A 20119-nucleotide genomic window follows, 5' to 3' on the forward strand; every position below is an offset into this window, starting at 1 on the left:
GGGATCCCGAGGCGTTCCCAGGCCAGCCGAAGGATGTAGTCTCCGGCGTCTCCTCCTGGTGGGACGTGCCCGGAACACTTCATGGGGGAGGCGTCCGGGAGGCATCTGAATCAGATGCCCCAGCCGCCTCATCTGGCTCCTCTCGATGCGGAAGAGCAGCGGCTCTACTCTGAGCTATTTATAGCAGTAAAAAGTGCTGATAAATTTTGACAGCATATCTGATATACATATACTCTCTGGCCACAACATTAGGTACACATACAAGTCGACATTAAACCCAAGAGATAATTTGGTAATGTATATATTATTGTTTGCGGTGGTTTAAAAAGTGGGCAGTATCTTACTGAGATCTGTTGTTAATATTTTGAATACCATACACACAAACGCAATTGAGACAAAATATTAGAAACCGCTATCAATATGATGAAAAAAAAAAAAAAAAAAGAGAGAGAGAGAGGCATAATAAGTCAGTGTTGTTCTCATTGACCAAACTTCACTTACGTGCTTCTGTACTGTACTGTACCGTATATACGGACGCCTGGACGTGCTCATTCACAATGTCCAGTTCCATTGTACAAAGCATGGTGGCAGCAGAGTGCAGCACTAAACTCACCTCCACCTCCTTGTGGCTGCTCCAAGGAGGTGAAGGAGGAGGAGGCTGCCAGCCTGCACTCCAGTCATGTGGTGAATGCATTACATTTGGGGAGTGGGGGGGCAGAGAGAAAGAGAGAGAGAGAGAGAGAGAAATTCTGGAGCCCCACTACGTTTCTCGCAACCACTTTGTCTTTACAACCAAGCAGACATACAACAGTGGATGCAGGTCTTCTGGGGAAAAAAAAAAAAAAAAAAAAAAAAAAAGAAAACACCTACTGGGGAAGTTTGCCCAAGTTTGCATGTGTCGACCTTTTGTGGGAATTGTACACCACCAAGTGCGAGGAGATCCCATGAAGATGGATGCAACGCTCACGTTCTTTTTGGTTTTCACTGGGGAGCAGTGAGGAGTTTTTGTGTTGTTGTTGGATGACTTCAATCGTGCCTCGTTGCCAGCCTCTGGGAGAGAAACCCATGAATGTGAGTAGACACCTTTGAAAGTCTTTATATGTAAAAAAAAAAAAAAAAAAACTCCTCTAGCATGCTGCAGCTTAATAAATGGTTTTAGAGCGTGCACTGCACCATGCCAGTGAGAGGTGTTCCTAATATTTTGGTGATACTGGTCATGTTCTTCATAACATTCTCATGAGCCTAAGAATAAATTCATGCAAATAACAAGTATAGCCTCCTTATGAATGCAAAACTGGCGCTGCTTGTAAAGTAGTTTTGTGTGTGTGCATACAGAAGCATATTATACATTTTTATATGCAGCGCTGGAAAAAGTTAAAAGACAAAAAAAACCAAAAAACACCTTTTGACCATTTTTCATTTTCTGCAAATTTTTCATTTTCTGCAAATTTTCTGCAAATAAGTGCTCTAAATGAGAATATTTATACTTTGAATTTTGGAGTTATTTTGTCAGTAGATTATAGAATAAAACAACAAAAAAATCATTTTACTCAAAAATCATTTTACTGTATATATATATATATATATATATATATATATATATATATATATATATATATATATACTCAAACATATATATATATATATATATGTTTGAGTAAAATGATTTTTTTGTTGTTTTATATATATATATATATATATAAAATAACTGCTTTTTTTTATCTCTTTATTTTACATATATATATATATATATATATATATATATATATATATATATATATATATATACACTCATGCCAGAGTTGAATCTGCACCACTTGCACACTGACTGAGGAGTATCTGCAACATTTGCACAATCGACATCACTTTAAACTGCATACATTCCTTGAAGTCTCGGCACTCTTTGCACAATGGTCATTGCACCGGACTATTGCTGTATTAGTCATTCAAATTGCTCAAATTGCTAGAGGATTTTATTTGCACAATTATCAAAAAAAAAAAAAAAAAAAAAAAAAAAAAAACTGTACCGGCATTACCAGATTACTAGCAACCTTTTATTGCTCAGTATTTTTCTCAATGTCTTTAGGTCTCAAAAGTGTTCTCTTTCAATTGACTGTCTGTTGTCGTACTAGAGCGGCTCCAACTACCGCAGACAAATTCCTTGTGTGTTTTTGGGACATACTTGGCCAAATAAAGATAATTCTGATCCTGATATATATATATATATATATATATATATATATATACTTCAGTTCCCACTCAGTGACGGTGTGAATGTGAATGTGAGTGCGAATGGTTGTCCGTGTCTATATGTGCCCTGCGACTGACTGGCGACCGTTTCAGAGTGCAGTCCGCCTTTCGCCTAAAGTCAGCAGGGATAGGCTCCAGCGCCCCGCGACCCTAACCAGGATAAGCGGTGTTGAAAATGGATGGATGGATATATATATATATTTATATATATATATATATCTTGTGTGTATGTACTGTATCTACACGTGTCTGTACACACTCTGTCAGCACACTCCCATGATGATGCCTCACTCTGTATTGTAAATAAACCATCTCAGCAGGGGTTTAGTCACACAGACTTTTGCTTTGTTTTGCGTTTGATGAAACTGTGCTGTGCTTCCATTGTTGTATTACATACATTGTCCATTTGTTTGCAACCGATCCATTTGTCTGTTACTGCAGAGAGATGTTGTCTATGAGCCGACACGCCCAAATAATAATTAAAGATGCAAGCAGTATGAATGGCAAATCCTGGAAATGATCGTTTGATGCCATATTCTACCCACATTAGATGGTGTAAACAAACAAACAAAAAAAAACATCTTCACAAGTTATCATCGCCCATCTGTCTTGGATTCACGCTTCAGAATTTTGACTCATTTGGGCAATTTACTTCGTAGGAGTTGGTCAAACTATAACCGCTGCTGGAAATTTGCCCACAATGGCTGCTTCATACAAAAAGATCCAACTTCCTGTTATATTTTAGGAATGCTTGAGACTTTATCGTGTATCCTGTTACGATTGACTTGTCTGCCAAAACTCGTGCCGATCGGTCAAACTGATGTCGGTGGCCATATATTTATCTCCAATTTTTGTCCTCAAAATGATTACCAAACTTTGATGCCAGGCTCCACCCTCATTATAATGGCGTATGCAAAAAAGCTTTGCAATTTATCAGCGCGCATCTGTCTGGTATATTTGCTTCTGATCGGGGCTCATTTGGGGCAAATTTCCTCGAAGCAGTTCGTCAAAAGTACGATTCCGGAATAGCTATTACAAATCAAAATAGGTTGATTTCGTGCATGAGTTCTTGAGATTTTTTAGGGCGTCCTATTACGACAGACATGCCTAATTTCGTGTCGTTCACTGAAACTTGTGTCGGGGGCTGATTTATTTATTTATTTTTTTTGTTTAGCTCCACCCTACACAAGCACATGTTTTGATCATGAAATAATGCTAACAAGTAGAATCTTTTTTTTTTTTTTCAAAATGACAAAAAAAATTCACATTGTATGAAACGTTTTTTAGGGGGAAATTTGCCAGGAACGCTAATAGCCTGAGCAAACATTTTCTTCTTGGTATATATTTTGACAAAATTACATGACGTAAAAAGTCAGGTGGTATGAATCGGATATTTTAAAAATGTCAAAATAAATGAATAAAAAGTCCATCTTTCAAAACAAGGCTTTTTTTTTGTTTTTGTTTCCTAAATTGTTCCCTGAGAATACTGATAGCTCATCCATGAACCTGAACTTTTTGTTCTTGATATATATTTTGATGAGAAAATATTACATAACAAGTAGGACAGAGTAGGTTGATTGAAGATTCTAAATTGCCTTTAGGTGCGAATGTGAGTGCGAATGGTTGTTTGTTTATATGTGCCATGCGATTGGCTGGCGACCAGTTCAGAGTGTACCCCGCCTCTCGCCCGAAGATGGCTGGGATAGGCTCCAGGACGCCCGCCACCCTTGTGGGGATAAAGCGGTACAGAAGATGGATGGATGGATGAAGTAGGACAGAATTAATCAGAAATATTCTTAAACAGCAAAAAAAAAATACATACTGCGATGATATTTTTCTGAAATAATGATAATGCCAAAAAGTGACATTTGTGTGACTTGTCTCTGAATCTCTCAGTATTCACACAATGTAATTCGTCTATTATTGTTTTGTTTTTTTAATTATTGGCCTTGTCCTTCTTAGGGTCATGCATGTTTTTTTTGTAATGTGGGAGAAGCTGGAGATTCAACCCCAGAAACTCTCAACTGCGAGGCACACATGTTAGCCACTAACAAACCGAGCTGGCAAATATTAGTTCAGTGAAGGCAAAATTTCTCAAAGATTTTTGGGACTTTCAAGTAAACACGCCCTGATTTCACATGGAGTACATAAATTAGTGAGTAAATTGAATTAAACAACGTCATCATTATTTCAGTGTACTGAATATACCTTCTGTGACATTTTGTTTGGTTGTGTGACGAGGGGTTTCTAATGTGAGATAAGTATTTTGACTCAATAAAGGTCGGGAAACACTGGTCTGATTTAAGTCACCACTGAAAAGCAACAAACGAAAAAAAATCTGTGCTGCTTGGATCAAAAGCGGGAAAAAAAAATACAAATAAAAGCGCCAAACGACTCCAAAATCTGCCCTCATTATCTTGTTTCCTCAGAAGGAACATTTTGGAGTCATCACTTATTATTTTTTTCTTAACGTTATTGAACACATTATTCCAGGCAATGTGTAAAAAGATCCAAAGATTATGTCATGAGCAAGGCGCCATCCTTTCACCCTCGACGCCCTTGCGGCATGACAAAGCTGCCGATACACAACCCTGCGCGGGATTAAAATAATGACGTGAATCTTTTTTGGACGGTCGAGTCTGCGCCACCCAGAAGGACCCCACCGGGATTCAAAGTGGCTGCACTTAAAAAAAAAAAAGGGAAAAAAAAGGCGCTTTTAAATCATTCCCCTGCATTCTGGTCCTCGGAAATCTGGGAATCTTTTGAGCCTGTCTTTACCAGAGGGTTGGGGTTCAGATAATTTGTTTTGTGTAGTCTCATCACATCGCGTCTCTGTAAAAACCTTGTTTTCTTTCATCAATTTTCATCCATTGTTTGCTCGTTTTCTCTTTTTTTTTTTAAACTAATCTCATCCCAATGATATGTCGCAACACATAGGCGTCACGCTGAGCCAGACAGCGGCTGCTACGTTAGATACAATTAACCCCTGCGTTAGTCTTTTTATTACATTTCAAATGGGAGCGCCAGCTGTGAGGGTGCAGTGAGAACACAAAATATGCATGTATTAAATATGCACGCCTGCTGCGACACCAGATACGTATTTATCAATGTACCAACATGTGTCTCTCTTTGTCTCTCGATCATAAAAACAAAAAAAGTGTTTAGTTTAGTGTTTATCTATCTATCTATCTATCTATCTATCTATCTATCTATCTATCTATCTATCTATCTATCTATCTATCTATCTATCTATCTATCTATCTATCTATCTATCTATCTATCTATCTATCTATCTATCTATCTCATCAAAAACTAGCTCATTGGTTGTCTATTTAGCTTGCTAACTTTTGACTTTTCTTGTTATCTATCTATCTATCTATCTATCTATCTATCTATCTATCTATCTATCTATCTATCTATCTATCTATCTATCTATCTATCTATCTATCTATCTATCTATCTATCTATCTATCTATCTATCTATCTATTTATCTATCTATCTATCTTAAAAACACAACAGTTTTATTTCTCTAGGTATCTTGTTAGTTATCTATTTTGCTCCTTAGCTAGCTAGCTAGCTCAAAAACACAACATAAAAACTATAGATAGTTCCATCATCCTACCTATCGATGTTGCAGGTTAGCTATCTTAAAAACAACATCAAATTAGTTTAGCTAGATCCAGCTAACTCATTAGTTATCTGGCTATCTTAAAAACACAACAAAACAAACTTTGCTGTTCAAAACTTTTCCCACAAAGACTTTTTTGAGGGACATTTGTGGACATTTTTATGACATTCTGACCTCTTCACCATGTCACATGATTCCTATAAGGTGACCGATGACCCCCGGCTGAAGCCGTATCCAAACATCCCCCCTACACACACATGCTGGCACCTGGCACTGTAATGCGATCCCCATGTGTTTTGGATGATGCCGCCGAGGTGTGTGACGCTGTGGATGTGCACAACGTCACACACACTCACTCCTGCGGTGGGAATAATTCAAGTGAATAAGATCTCTAGCGATCTTGCTAGCTAGCTATCTCACTAGCAAGCTTAAAACATAAAAAAATCAATTCATCTGTCCGTCCGTCTGCCTAGATATTTATAAAATCTGCTCTCCTCTATATCTGTCTTGCTAGTTAGCTAGCTACATTGTTGTACCTGAACAGGTTCAATAAACGAAAGTTCATGAACTAGTTGATAATTTGGGCATACATGAACTGAGCTTAGTTCATTTCTGCCTAATTAACATCATTGAGAACATGCTCATTCTGGCATCTGTGAGCGTTTTTTGAACGAAAGTTCATATTCATCCAAGAGTGCCAGGTTTTGTTAGGTACGTCCAGGACAAAACACGGCTTAATATACGATATACGAGCCTTTAAGTTAATTTTTGTAACGGTGAACTGAACTTTTAACTCATTCGCACATAAAGTGAATTTTCCCAACACTGGCTAGCTAGCTTAAAAACAGAGCACCAATCTTGATTAGTTCTATCCATCTATCTAATATAGCTAGTTACACTAGAGTAGCTAGGTTAAAAAGAACAAAAATCTACCTACCTACCTGTTTTAAAACACAACAAAAAACTAGTCTGATATTTCTGATTTGCAGGATTTCTCTCTCCCTCGTTATGGGAACGAGACAATTCTTCTCCAAGTGGCGTGTTTTCCACTGTACCGTGTAGCTAAGCTTGTGATGACTTTTTCAAACGTGATTCAAAGCTTTTCTAGTTGTTTTGGTTCACCGCTCGTCATCTTCACGTCCGTCCGTCACTTGTGTCTGTGGTTTCCATCCTGGCTCCATTGAGCCTGGGCCAGGTTGGCACGGTCTCTGACCACAAGCTAACTGGAATGGTGACATGGAGTCGGAGTGTTCTGTTTCATAGTGCACCGCAACAGTAGGAACCCCACACTACCCCCTCCAGGTTTGTTGGTGGTTTGGTTTAATTAAAGTTGTGCAACCATGCTTGCCTTTGGAAACTTGTTGATTTATTGGAAAGATCTCAAGTTTTGTTAGTCTTTTTGCTCTGACAAATGGGCGGAGGGAGTAAGTCACATATGTTCAAGTCATAAGTAAGTCTCAAGTCTTAAAGGCCCCATGCCATCAAAATCCTATTTTATTGCTACTGTTTTATGCATAACATACTGTGGGTTAAAATGAGACTTTTCAAGTTAAACATCCACGTGGTTTGTCAATTGAATGCAAAAGGCAATAAACGGCATAAGGCTTGCAAAAGGGGTGGATTTGAATTTGCCGTCATTGTGAGGTAGTTTCATCAATTAATATTCAAGTAACTGCCCGCTCAGTGGATGATACCCACCCACTCAAAACTCAGCTGAACAACATGTTTTATGCGATCGAGTCTTAGCTGCTGCCAAGCCATACAAATGCAGTCAATAAATTATATATATGCTGTGTATTACAACTATATTTGTAATTTAAAATGGAACTGCGGAAGAAATAGCGAAGCTTGCATTCATTGTGGCCAGCGCTGAAAGTCGCACGCAGGTTCAATTCAAGTCAATGGGAGGGGATGATGAGACTAACTTCAAAATATCCACCTCTTTTTTTATTTTCACCCACGCCACCTTTCAGCTCATGGTCACATTTTAGCGGGTCAACAATCTAACGCTTGGTGAATTGTGCTTCACTGAAAGTAAGACATCGAAGGATCCAAACGTGACATCTCTACGGTTGCTTGGCCGCCACTAGCCACAAGATGCCGTGATATCACCAAAGACGAATCAGAGCAAAGCTGTTTTTTCACATTCAACACATTCACTGCCATGGACGGCTTTAGAAGTCAAATATCCATGTTAACTGAGAAGGCTGGCAATGAATAAGTTCAATTAAAAATAACAGCGATCCAATCAGATCAAAGCTTATTTACATATCAAATATTAATGTTTAGCCAGCACGGTGGACGACTGGTTCTGCCTCACACTTCTGGGGACCGGGGTTCAAATCCTGGCCCCGCCTGTGTGGAGTTCACATGTTCTCCCCGTGCCTGCATGGGTTTTCCCTCCCACATCCCAAAAACATGCGTGGCAGGTTGATTGAAGACTCTAAATTGCACATAGGTGTGAATGTGAGTGTGAATGGTTGTTTGTTTGTATGTGCCCTGCGATTGGCTGGCAACCAGTTCAGGGTGTACCCCGCCTCCTGCCCGATGATAGCTGGGATAGGCCGCAGCACGCCCGTGACCCTAGTGAGGAGAAGTGGCCCAAAAAATGGATGGATGGATATTAATGTTTGTTATCACATACTCTTTAACGGTACCAAACCAGTCTCTGCATTGTCTTATAGAGTACTTTGTCTTCTTAAGTAAACACCTAATGGACATGAAGCTTAGTAAGGTTTGGCCAGCTATGGGTAAGCCAAATTGTGCAGTTCAATTAGCTTATTTAGGAAGTTGGATCTATCTCTCTAACTTTAAACAAAAATGTGTTTGGTCAGTATCCATATATCTGTTTTTCTGTCAAATGCACCATGACTTGACATTGTTAAAAAGAAATGGACAAAATTATTCATAGTTTGTCCATTTCTCGTGTCCTCTCCATCAAGAAGATACACATTATCCGCATAATTTTTTTTTTAACTCCAAATGTGTATGTATATGCTTGATGCAGGATTATTGATCTAACTTCTTAATGTAGATGTTGACTAGTGGACGGTGGTAACAGCACTGATGTATTTTTCTATTGTGAGCGTTGCCAAAAGTAAAGATGTGCTTGTCATGTTCCTATGGCGCTAGAAGACAAATTGCACGACTGCAAGAGAGAGGAATAAAAGAGCAAATGTATTTTTTTATGTATTATGATGTATTAAGATGGAAGACGTGCACAGTCAGCAGAAACAGGTCCGCTCGAGTGGAGCAGATGTTTTGATTTTGCATGTAAGTCCTTGAAACCTTGAATGCGCTTGGTCAGTCATGCGCATTCAAAGTAGTCAGACGCAAAGAAAACATTTGAGACGTGAAAGCCACAAAAGGGATTGACTTACTCAGTGCAGACCATCAGCTATTTATTCTGATTTTTGTTGCTGTTGCTAATTTCAAACCTATTAGCCTACTAGTTAGCTAGCTATCTCAACCACAAAAACTTTAGTCCTATCTTCCCAGTTAGCTATTTCGCTAATACGTTAGTGAGCTTTCAAAAAAAAAAAAAACACAACACAAAACTAATTTAGTTCTGTCTATCTAAAGAAATTATTTTTATCCATGTATCTTGCTATACCTCTCTCTTGCTTATTAGCTCCAGCAATCAGATTAAACACAATAAAGATTAGACACAATAAAGTAGTTTATAAACAACTCATCAAAAAATCGAATTTGCTATTTATCCTGCTCGCTAGCTAGCATGCCTAAAACCCAACACGACTCATTTAGTTGCTATCATCTATCTATCTATCTATCTATCTATCTATCTATCTATCTATCTATCTATCTATCTATCTATCTATCTATCTATCTATCTATCTATCTATCTATCTATCTATCTATCTATCTATCTATCCTGATTGCTTTCTTGCGAGATATCCTTCAAGCTTTCGTAATAGCTAGCTAGCTAGGTAGCTTAAAAACACAACAAACTAACTAGCTTGCTAGCTAACACTTTTCCTATGATGACTTCGGGACTTTTGCAGAATCTTTTTTTTTTCTTTTTTTTTTTTTTTTTTATACACCTTTTGTTTCTGTGTGCAGAGGGTTGTTGTATTTTTTTATTTTGTTTTCTTAACTCATAATTGCGGACTGACCTCTAAACATTCATAAACAGTAATGGAGGTCTGTGTTACGCATTTAGCGTAGAAATACCTTTCAGCCTTCATACACAATCTTCCCCCTCAACCTGAAATCTTTCTTAAATCTGCTTTTGTGTGTGTGTGTGTGTGTGTGTTTGTGTGCAATTACCACAGCATGTCTGCTAGATCCATTAGCCTTGCCTGGATCAGTAGAGGTCCTCTACCCAACCAAAAGGCTGCTTTATTTCAGTTGTGGAATTCTTACAAAGACTCCAGCCTTGGAAAGTTATCCTTTGTTGCTTTGGAGAAGGAAAAAAAAAAGCCCAGTGTTGCTGCTTGAACATAAATCAATACTGGAGACTTGAAAGTTCAAGCACTTGTCAAAAGTTTTAAGCTCTGGCTGTGCTTCTGTTGTAGCCAAGAGCAGCACTCACAAAGCTGCTTTAGTGCGTGTGCTACACATGTGCTCGCCCTTTCATTTGCCACCAGTATCGCCCGTCTCAAAGGGGCAGGAAAGTACAGGAAGCTAACCCACAGCTTACTTTTAATTAAGATATATAAATATCTGGAACAGAGGGAATGTGCAAAACGCTTTTTTGTTTGTTACATACACTGAAAACTCTTAAAGGTATTAAAATATGCATTTCCCCCCACAGTTTAAAACATTTCCCAGGTGTCTTAATAACATTTCTGTGACACAATTTCAAAGTACCCCAAGTGTGAAGAATTATAGTGAACCCCCATTTGTGGCATTAATATGCAATTACAAACCTTTTTCATCAATTGCTCGCAAATTTCCCCTATTCCCTATTCTTTCACATTCCTTTTCTATTGACACACCAAAATTGGGCAAAAAAGCCATAAAAAGTTAGTCGATTGATGCCGACTATACTGAGCTATCGTAAGTTATGACAAGGTCTCTGCCAATACGCTGCCATCTTTAATCATCACATTTCCAAATCGCATGACTCGAGCCTGTAGAATGCAGCCCTATGGGAGGCACAAGCCAGTGCAAAGTGTAGGCCGGTCCCAAGCCCGGATAAATGCAGAGGGTTGCGTCAGGAAGGGCATCCGGCTGAAAACCTTACCAAACAAATATGAGCGTTCATCCAAAAATTACATACCAGATCAGTCGTAGCCCGGGTTAACAACGTCCGCCACCGGCGCCGTCAACCCGCAGGGCGCCGGTGGAAATTCAGCTACTGTGGATCGAAGTCGAAGAAGAAGAAGAGGTGGAAAGCGGGTTCGGAAAGAGAAGAGGAAAGCACAGAACCTAGAACTGAATGTGGGGACTTTGAATGTTGTGACTATGACAGGAAAATCTCGGGAGTTGGTTGACATGATGATTAGGGGAAAGGTTGATATATTGTGTGTCCAGGAGATCAGGTGGAAAGGCAGTAAGGCTAGAAGTTTAGGGGCAGGGTTTAAATTATTTTACCATGGTGTAGATGGGAAGAGAAATGGAGTCGGGGTTATTTTAAAAGAAGAGTTGGCTAAGAATGTCTTGGAGATGAAAAGAGTATCAGATCAAGTGATGAGGCTGAAATTTGAGATTGAGGGTGTTATGTATAATGTGATTAGTGGCTATGCCCCACAGGTAGGATGTGACCTTGAGGTGAAAGAGAAATTCTGGAAGGAGCTAGACGAAGTAGTTCTGAGCATCCCAGACAGAGAGAGAGTCGTGATTGGTGCAGACTGTAATGGACATGTTGGTGAAGGAAATAGGGGTGTTGAAGAAATTATGGTTAAGTACGACATCCAGGAAAGGAACTTGGAGGGACAGATGGTGGTAGACTTTGCAAAAAGGATGCAACTGGCTGTAGTGAACACTTTTTTCCAGAAGAGGCAGGAACATAGGGTGACCTACAAGAGCGGAGGTAGAAGCACGCAGGTGGATTACATTTTGTGCAGACGATGTAATCTGAAGGAGGTTACCGACTATAAGGTTGTGCTAGGGGAGAGTTTGGCGAGACAGCATAGGATGGTGGTGTGTAAGATGACTCTGGTGGTGGGGAGGACGATTAGGAAGACAAAGGCAGAGCAGAGAACCATGTGGTGGAAGCTGAGACAGGACGAGTGTTACGCAGCTTTTCGGGACGAGGTGAGACAGGCTCTCGGTGGACAGGAGGAGCTTCCAGAAGACTGGACCACTGCAGCCAAGATAATCAGAGAGGCAGGCAGGAGAGTACTTGGTGTATCTTCTGGCAGGAAAGGAGAGAAGGAGACTTGGTGGTGGAACCTCACAGTACAGGAAATCATACAAGGAAAAAGGTTAGCTAAGAAGACGTGGGACACTGAGAGGACCAAGGAGAGGCGAAAGGAATACATTGAGATGCGACATAGGGCAAAGGCAAAGGCAAAGGCAAAACAAGAGGCTTGTGATGACGTGTATGCCAGGTTGGACACTAAAGAAGGAGAAAAGGATCGATACAGGTTGGCCAGACAGAGGGCTAGCGATGGGAAGGATGTAGGTTAGGGTGATTAAGGATAGAGATGGAAATATGTTGACTGGTGCCAGTAGTGTGTTAGATCAGAATCAGAATCAGAATCAGAATCATCTTTATTTGCCAAGTATGTCCAAAACACACAAGGAATTTGTCTCCGGTAGTTGGAGCCGCTCTAGTACAGCAAACAGTCAATTTACAGAACACTTTGGGGACATAAAGACATTGACAAAAAACAATTGTGCAAAAAGATGCAGAGTCCTCTAGCACTTAGAGCAGTTCGAACGACTAATATTGCAATAGTCCGGTGCAATGACCATTGTGCAAAGGGCGCTGAGACTTCAAGGAGTGTATGCGGTTTAAAGTGACGAGTAGTGCGATCATCTGGGACAATGTTGGTTGTGCAAATGTTACAGATACTCCTCAATCAGTGTGCAAATGGAGCAGATGCTACTCTGGCATGAGTGGCCAGTATATGCAAATAGTGCAGCATGGCGAGACAACTACAGTGAGTGCACGAGTAATACATAATTGGCCCCACAGAAATGTGACAACGAACTCAAGTCAAAAAATTGCCAGCTTGTTGTAATGGAATTATAGGTTAGGTGTTTAAGAAGTTGATCGCAAGAGGGAAGAAGCTGTTGGAATGTCTACTAGTTCTAGTTTGCGTTGATCGGTAGCGCCTACCTGAGGGAAGGAGCCGGAAGAGCTGGTGACCAGGGTGCAGACGGTCCGAGAGGATTTTGCACGCCCTTGTCTTAGTTCTGGCAGCGTGCAAGTCCTCAATGGTGGGTAGGGGGGTACCGACAATCCTTTCAGCAGTTTTGATTGTCCGTTGCAGTCGGAGTTTGTCCTTTTTTGTCGCAGCACCAAACCAGACTGTGATGGAAGAACACAGGACCGATTCGATGACCGCTGTGTAGAACTGTCTCAGCAGCTCCGGTGGCAAGGCCGTGCTTTCTCAGAAGCCGCAGGAAGTACATCCTCTGCTGGGCCTTTTTGAGGACGGAGTTGATGTTGTTCGCCCACTTCAGGTCCTGAGAGATTGTAATTCCCAGGAACTTGAAGGTCTCGACGGTTGACACAAGGCAGCTGGACAACGTGAGGGGCAGCTGTGGCGAAGGATGCCTCCTGAAGTCCACGATCATCTCTACCGTGTTCAGCTCCAGGTTGTGTCGCCCGCACCACAGCTCCAGCCGCTCCGCTTCCTGTCGATATGCAGACTCGTCGCCGTCCTTGATGAGGCCGATGACAGTGGTGTCATCTGCAAACTTCAGGAGCTTGACAGTCGGGTTCGCTGAGGTGCAGTCGTTCGTGTAGAGAGAGAAGAGCAGCGGAGAGAGGACACAACCTTGGGGCGCCCCAGTGCTGATGCTGCGTGTGGATGAGGTGGCCTCCCCCAGCCTGACCTGCTGTGTCCTGCCCGTCAGAAAGCTGTAAATCCACTGGCAGATGGCAGGTGAGATGCTGAGCTGGAGAAGCTTGGTTGAAAGGAGTTCAGGGATGATGGTGTTGAACGCTGAGCTGAAGTCCACGAACAGGATCCTCGCGTAGGTCCCTGCACTGTCGAGGTGTTCTAGGATGAAGTGCAGTCCCATGTTGACTGCATCATCCGCAGACCTGTTCGCTTGGTAGGCAAACTGCAGGGGGTCCAGCAGGGGACCTGTGACACTCTTGAGGTGGTCCAGCACGAGACGTTCAAAGGACTTCATGACCACAGATGTCAAAGCGACAGGCCTGTAGTCATTCAGACCAGAGATTGCAGGTTTCTTGGGGACTGGAATGATGGTGGAGCGTTTGAAGCAGGATGGAACTTCGCACATTTCCAAAGATCTGTTAAAGATCTGAGTGAAGACTGGAGCGAGCTGGTCCGCGCAGACTTTGAGGCAGGATGGGGACACATGGTCCGGTCCTGCCGCTTTGTTAATCTTCTGTTGTTTGAAGATGCGTCTCACATCCTGTTCATGGATGGTTAACGCAGAAGTCAGAGGTGTGGTTGTGGTCGCGGGTGCGGCCGGGTGGGTGTGTGGAGTGAAACTGTCCTTTTCAAATCTGCAATAGAAGGTATTCAAGTCGTTGGCTAGTGTGCTATTGTTCTCAGCTTGGGGGGATCGTCGCTTGTAATTAGTCAGCGATTGGAATGCACGCCAGACTGACAGATGGAAAGAATACTTCGAGGAGTTGATGAATGAGGAAAGAGAGAGAGAGAAGGGAGAGTAGAAGATGCAACTGACTCAGGACAGAAGTGAGTATTTGCGAGAAACAGTATGGTTTCATGCATAGAAAGAATACCACATTTGCCTTGAGGATGTTGATGGAAAAGTACAGAGACGGTCAGAAGGAGCTACATTGTGTCTTTGTAGATCTAGAGACAACCCTATGACAGAGTACCCAGAGAGGAACTGTGGTACTGCATGTGGAAGTCTGGAGTGGCAGAGAAGTATGTTAGAATAATACAGGACATGTACAAGGGCAGCAGAACAGTGGTGTGGTGTGCTGTAGGTGTGACAGACGAATTTAAGGTGGAGGTGGGACTGCATCAGGGATCAGCCCTGAGCCCCTTCCTGTTTGCAGTGGTGATGGATAGGTTAGACTGGTATCCCTGTGGACCATGATGTTTGCAGATGACATTGTGATCTGCAGTGAAAGCAGGGAGCAGGTGGAGGAACAGTTAGAAAGATGGACGCATACACTGGAAAGCAGATGAATGAAGTTTAGCCGAAGTAAGACAGACTATATGTGCATGAATGAGAGGGGTGGTGGGGGAAGAGTGAGGCTACATGGAGAAGAGATAGCAAGGGTGGGGGACTTTAAATACTTGGGGTCAACCATCCAGAGCAATTGTGAGTCTGGTCAGGAAGTGAAGAAAGCTGGTTGGAACAAGTGGAGGAAGGTGTCAGGTGTGTTATGAGACAGAAGAGTCTCTGCTCGGACGAAGGGCAAAGTTTATAAAACAGTGGTGAGGCCAGCCATGATGTACGGATTAGAGACAGTGGCACTGAAGAGATGACAGGAAGCAGAGCTGGAGGTGGCGGAAATGAAGATGTTGAGGTTCGCTCTAGGAGTAACCAGGTTGGATAAAATTAGAAATGAGCTCATCAGAGGGACGGCCAAGGTTCGATGTTTTGGAGTCAAAGTTAGAGAGAGCAGACTTCAATAGTTTGGACACGTCCAGAGGAGAAATAGTGAGTATATTGGTGGAAGGATTATGAGGATGGAACTGCCAGACAAGAGAGCTCGAGGAAGACCAAAGAGAAGGTTGATGGATGTTGTGAGGGAAGACATGAGGGCAGTTGGTGTTCGAGAGGAGGATGCAGGAGATAGGCTTACATTGAAAAGGATGACGCGCTGTGGCGACCCCTAGAGGGACAAGCCCAAAGGAAAAGAAGAATGACTCGAGCCTGTACGTGTACTTCAAAACAAGTGAATCTCCCAAATTGTTGATGTTAAAATTATCATCTTTTGTTCCAAAGACTCAAAGTAACCAGGAAGCATCTTTGTGCACTGATGGCTAGCTGCCAGCAGACACTAATTGCTATGGTGCAGAGCCAGAAAAAGTTGTAAACTGCAAGCACGGAGCCCTTGGACTTGGTGGATGTGACGCAATGTATCACCACACTTTGCTGAGGATTTGCACACATCAGTCACACCACTGGGGGGAGCCATGATGAGCAATCAGAAATTCTGCCTGTTTATCTATTAAAGCAGCCAATGTCGACAGCTTTTGTTACCAAGGCAACCAAGGGTGAAGCTCGGGCTACTTGTTCTCAAACTGTGCAGAGTCTGGCATAATATTAGGCTTAAAGTGTTGATCACTTGTAACAAACTACTTTCTCATATTTTTATTCACTAATCAGAATAATGTCAAGTAACCCTCATGTTAAAGTTTAAAAATCAAATAAAATATTTCAAAAATTTGAAAAAAATAGAAAACACCTTCTTCACTCTTTCTCTCATTATAATAAAAATAATAATAATATTTAAAAATTATTTTTCAAATGAATACATTTTTGGGGGAGATGCAGCGGGACACAGTGAGTAATGAACATTTTCAGTGGACAGAAGAAACAAACATAACTGGAAGCTCATTTGAAGTAAAGTGCTTTCATTTTTATATTCCATCCATCCATCCATCCATTTTCTTTCACGCTCATCCTCACTAGGGTTGCAGGCATTTTTATATTCCATCCATCCATCCATTTTCTGAGCCGCTTCTCCTCACTCGGGTCGCGGGCATGCTGGAGCCTATCCCAGCTGTCATCGGGCAGGAGGCGGGGTACACCCTGAACTGGTTGCCAGCCAATCGCAGGGCACATAGAAACAAACAACCATTCACACTCATAGTCATGCATACGGGCAATTTAGAGTCTCCAATTAATGCATGTTTTTGGGATGTGGGAGGAAACCGGAGTGCCCGGAGAAAACCCACGCACGCACGGGGAGAACATGCAAACTCCACACAGGCGGGGGCGGGGATTGAACCCGGGTCCTCAGAACTGTGAGGCTGACGCTCTAACCAGTCGCCCACCGTGCCGCCCATTTTTATATTCATTACCTAAAATAATAATGAAGAACAGTTCGCTCAATGGAAACTGGATGTTAAGTATGCACACACAAATTCAATCCAGGTTCTGGCCTGACATACTCCATGTGCGTCTATTGCTATGGTGAGCAGCAAAAATGAGAGCTGCACCTTTTTAATTAGACAGAGTAGGAGCAGCAACCAAGGAGATGGGAGGTGGTGCGCTGCGGCATGTGGTTTTGATGTTATGAAGGCGGCCACGGTGGTGCGCAGGGGGAACAAGGTGTTGACTTATTAGGTGAGGTAAGAGGTGGAGTGAAAATGTTATGTGAGGGTCCTGTGCGGTTGGGATTTGTGCCTGTTCGACATATGGAAAAGTCTTTTGTGGAGTTTATTATTTTTCTGAAATGAGCTCGCTTTACATGTCAACACAGAAATAATACATATCTGCATTGTTTCTACGGCTGTCAGATTTTGATATTGTCGATCGTTTTCTCACATGTACTGTATGTGTCTCCAGGTTTAGAAAAAAAGAGCCAAAATGAACACAGCTGCCAAGGGTTTAGGGAAGTCTGCAATGGATCCTTTGCAGTGTGACGGCTGGTGGATGAGGAGAATGATGCTGATGTTGTACGTGGTCCTGCAGCTCGTTTCGGTCCTTTCACCAGTGGTTCAAGGCACCCTGGATCTACAGCTGGATGAGGAGCAACCAGCAGGAACAATTGTTGGCGACATAAGTGCGGGGCTACCACCTGGCATCACAGCAGCACTCTACTTCATTTCTGACCACGAGGGCACTGGTGTGAGCACTGATTTGGACATTGACGAGAGCACAGGAATAATTAAGACAGCCAAAGTTTTGGACCGAGAACTGAGGGACAGATACAACTTCATCGCAGTCACCATGACAGGTGTGACAGTGGAGGTAACGATCAAGGTCAATGACATAAACGACCATGGGCCCACATTTCCGAAAAAACATGCCACCTTCAGAATCCCAGAGCAGACAGCTATTGGTACTAGGTTTCCTCTTGAGCCGGCAGTGGATGCGGACAGAGGTCATTTCACCACACAAGGTTACCTCATTAGGGATGGGAACATTGGCCAGACTTTCACCTTGGAGACCAGGAGGGGAAGCAATGAAGTCCTGTATCTGGACTTGGTGGTCAATGCCATCCTGGACAGGGAGAGAAGATCGGCTTACTCTTTGTCCTTGGAGGGCTTTGATGGAGGTTCCCCTCAAAGAACTGATCAAATGACCTTAGATATCATCGTCCAAGATATTAATGACAATGCTCCTGTATTTAATCAGAGCCGCTACCATGCTATCATATCCGAGAACCTGCAACCGGGAAATAACATCTTGCAGGTGTTTGCCACAGATGCAGACGAGGGAGACAACGGCATGGTGACATATGAGATCAACAGGCGACAAAGTGACCCAGATCATTACTTTGTCATCGAACCCCACATGGGCATCATCACCCTCAACAAGCCGCTGGACTTTGAGATGCGGCGAGTCCACGAACTGGTGGTGCAAGCCCAAGACAACGCCACACACCCAGAGGTGACCAACGCCTTTGTCACAATCCACGTCAGAGACTACAATGACAACCAGCCCACCATGACAATCATCTTTCTAAGCGAGGATGGCTCTCCTCAAATCTCCGAGGGCGCACAGCCGGGGCAGTACGTGGCCCGGATTTCTGTCACAGACCCGGACTACGGTGAGTACGCCAACGTCAACGTGTCGCTAGAGGGCGGAGATGGCAAATTCGGTCTGACAACCAAAGACAATATCATCTATCTGGTCTGTGTGGATCAGATACTTGATCGGGAGGAGAGAGACGTTTATGACTTGAGGGTGATGGCGACAGACTCAGGCACGCCTCCTCTCCGGGCCGAATCCTCGTTCACCATTGAGGTGATAGACATTAATGACAACCCGCCGCTGTTCGACCAAACAGTGTACCGGCAGGCCATTCCGGAAGTGGTGTTTCCTGGGAGTTTTGTGTTGCAGGTGACTGCCCGAGACAAAGACCAGGGGCCCAATGGGGACATTAGCTACAGCATCCTTCGGGATAAAGGAGCTTTTGCCGATTGGTTCAGCATAGATGCCATTACAGGGATTATCACCACTCTGTCCCAGCTGGATTATGAAAAGAACCCCAACCCCAGTGTAACTGTAATGGCCACAGATGGAGGGAGACCGCCGCTGTCATCAACTGCTGTGGTCAACATTGTACTTCAGGATATTAACGACAACGAGCCTGTCTTCGAGACCAACTTCTACAATGTCTCCATCAACGAGGACACGGCTCCGGGGACGTGCATCCTAGAGGTAAGACACTTCAAAGATTCTTATATTGCTGACCAATGGGAAGAGCAATTTAAACTGAAGGGATGTTTACCACAAACTGTTTCCAAAGAAAGAAGTGTCACTTCAATCACAAAAGGCTTCCTAATGAAGCTGGTTGCGTGTGAGGAAAAAAAGCAACAAAACGACACAACAAACCTTTAGTTCAGGCACATAACAGACTCGACAGGGACTTAATATTTGTTTTGTTCAAATACACAGTATTCTTGAGTGTGCAATTCCCCCCCCCCCTCTTACAAACTGAATCTTGCATGGATCAAAGACTTGGATCATGAGTGCAGTCCAGACAGAGTGCTCAGCAGACGGGTGCTTGGCCCAGGGTTTGGCCTTGGGGAGAGGGAGGGTTGCAGGGAGACGCGGAGCCTCACCGCGACTCCTGGCTCGTGCGCAGAAATAGAAGCTACGAGTGCTTTCTTGTGTGAGGTCCCCCTAATTATAAATCACAGGAACCACAAGGATGATGGTAGATGGGAACAAACTGACATTGATTGTAGAATTTGGAGCGCGAAGCAAGGAATAGTTAAAAATGTGTGTTTTGGAGGAAACCCAGCGTGGGTTGGAGCTCGTGTTGATGAAAATATCTGTAAAGCCACACGTAGTTATCTCGCCAAAATGTCTTTCCTCTGCATTTCCTTCAGCGTATCACAAGTTCTCGGTTCACCAGTGCTCTCCAAGTATGTGTCCGAGTACAAGGAGGCCCTTCAAAGCCAGTGCTCTCCAGAACCCTTTGGGTTGTTGGCGGCCCGTGTGAGAACAGACTGCCTGGACTCAGGGGGCCT

General features: G+C 42.9%; 1 protein-coding gene across 1 annotated transcript in view; it reads left to right on the plus strand.

Moving 5' to 3' along the window:
* The first annotated feature begins 726 nt into the window (after positions 1–726).
* LOC133405251 (protocadherin-16-like) overlaps positions 727–20119 on the plus strand; it is a 101902-nt gene continuing 82509 nt past the window's right edge. The window contains 2 exon segments of the mRNA XM_061682070.1: positions 727–1071; positions 17484–19304. Of these exon segments, the coding sequence (XP_061538054.1) occupies positions 17505–19304 (1800 nt within the window). The 5' untranslated portion in view covers positions 727–1071; positions 17484–17504.

The sequence above is a fragment of the Phycodurus eques genome, chromosome 7 (genome assembly GCF_024500275.1).
Source record: "Phycodurus eques isolate BA_2022a chromosome 7, UOR_Pequ_1.1, whole genome shotgun sequence".
Classification (NCBI taxonomy): domain Eukaryota; kingdom Metazoa; phylum Chordata; class Actinopteri; order Syngnathiformes; family Syngnathidae; genus Phycodurus; species Phycodurus eques.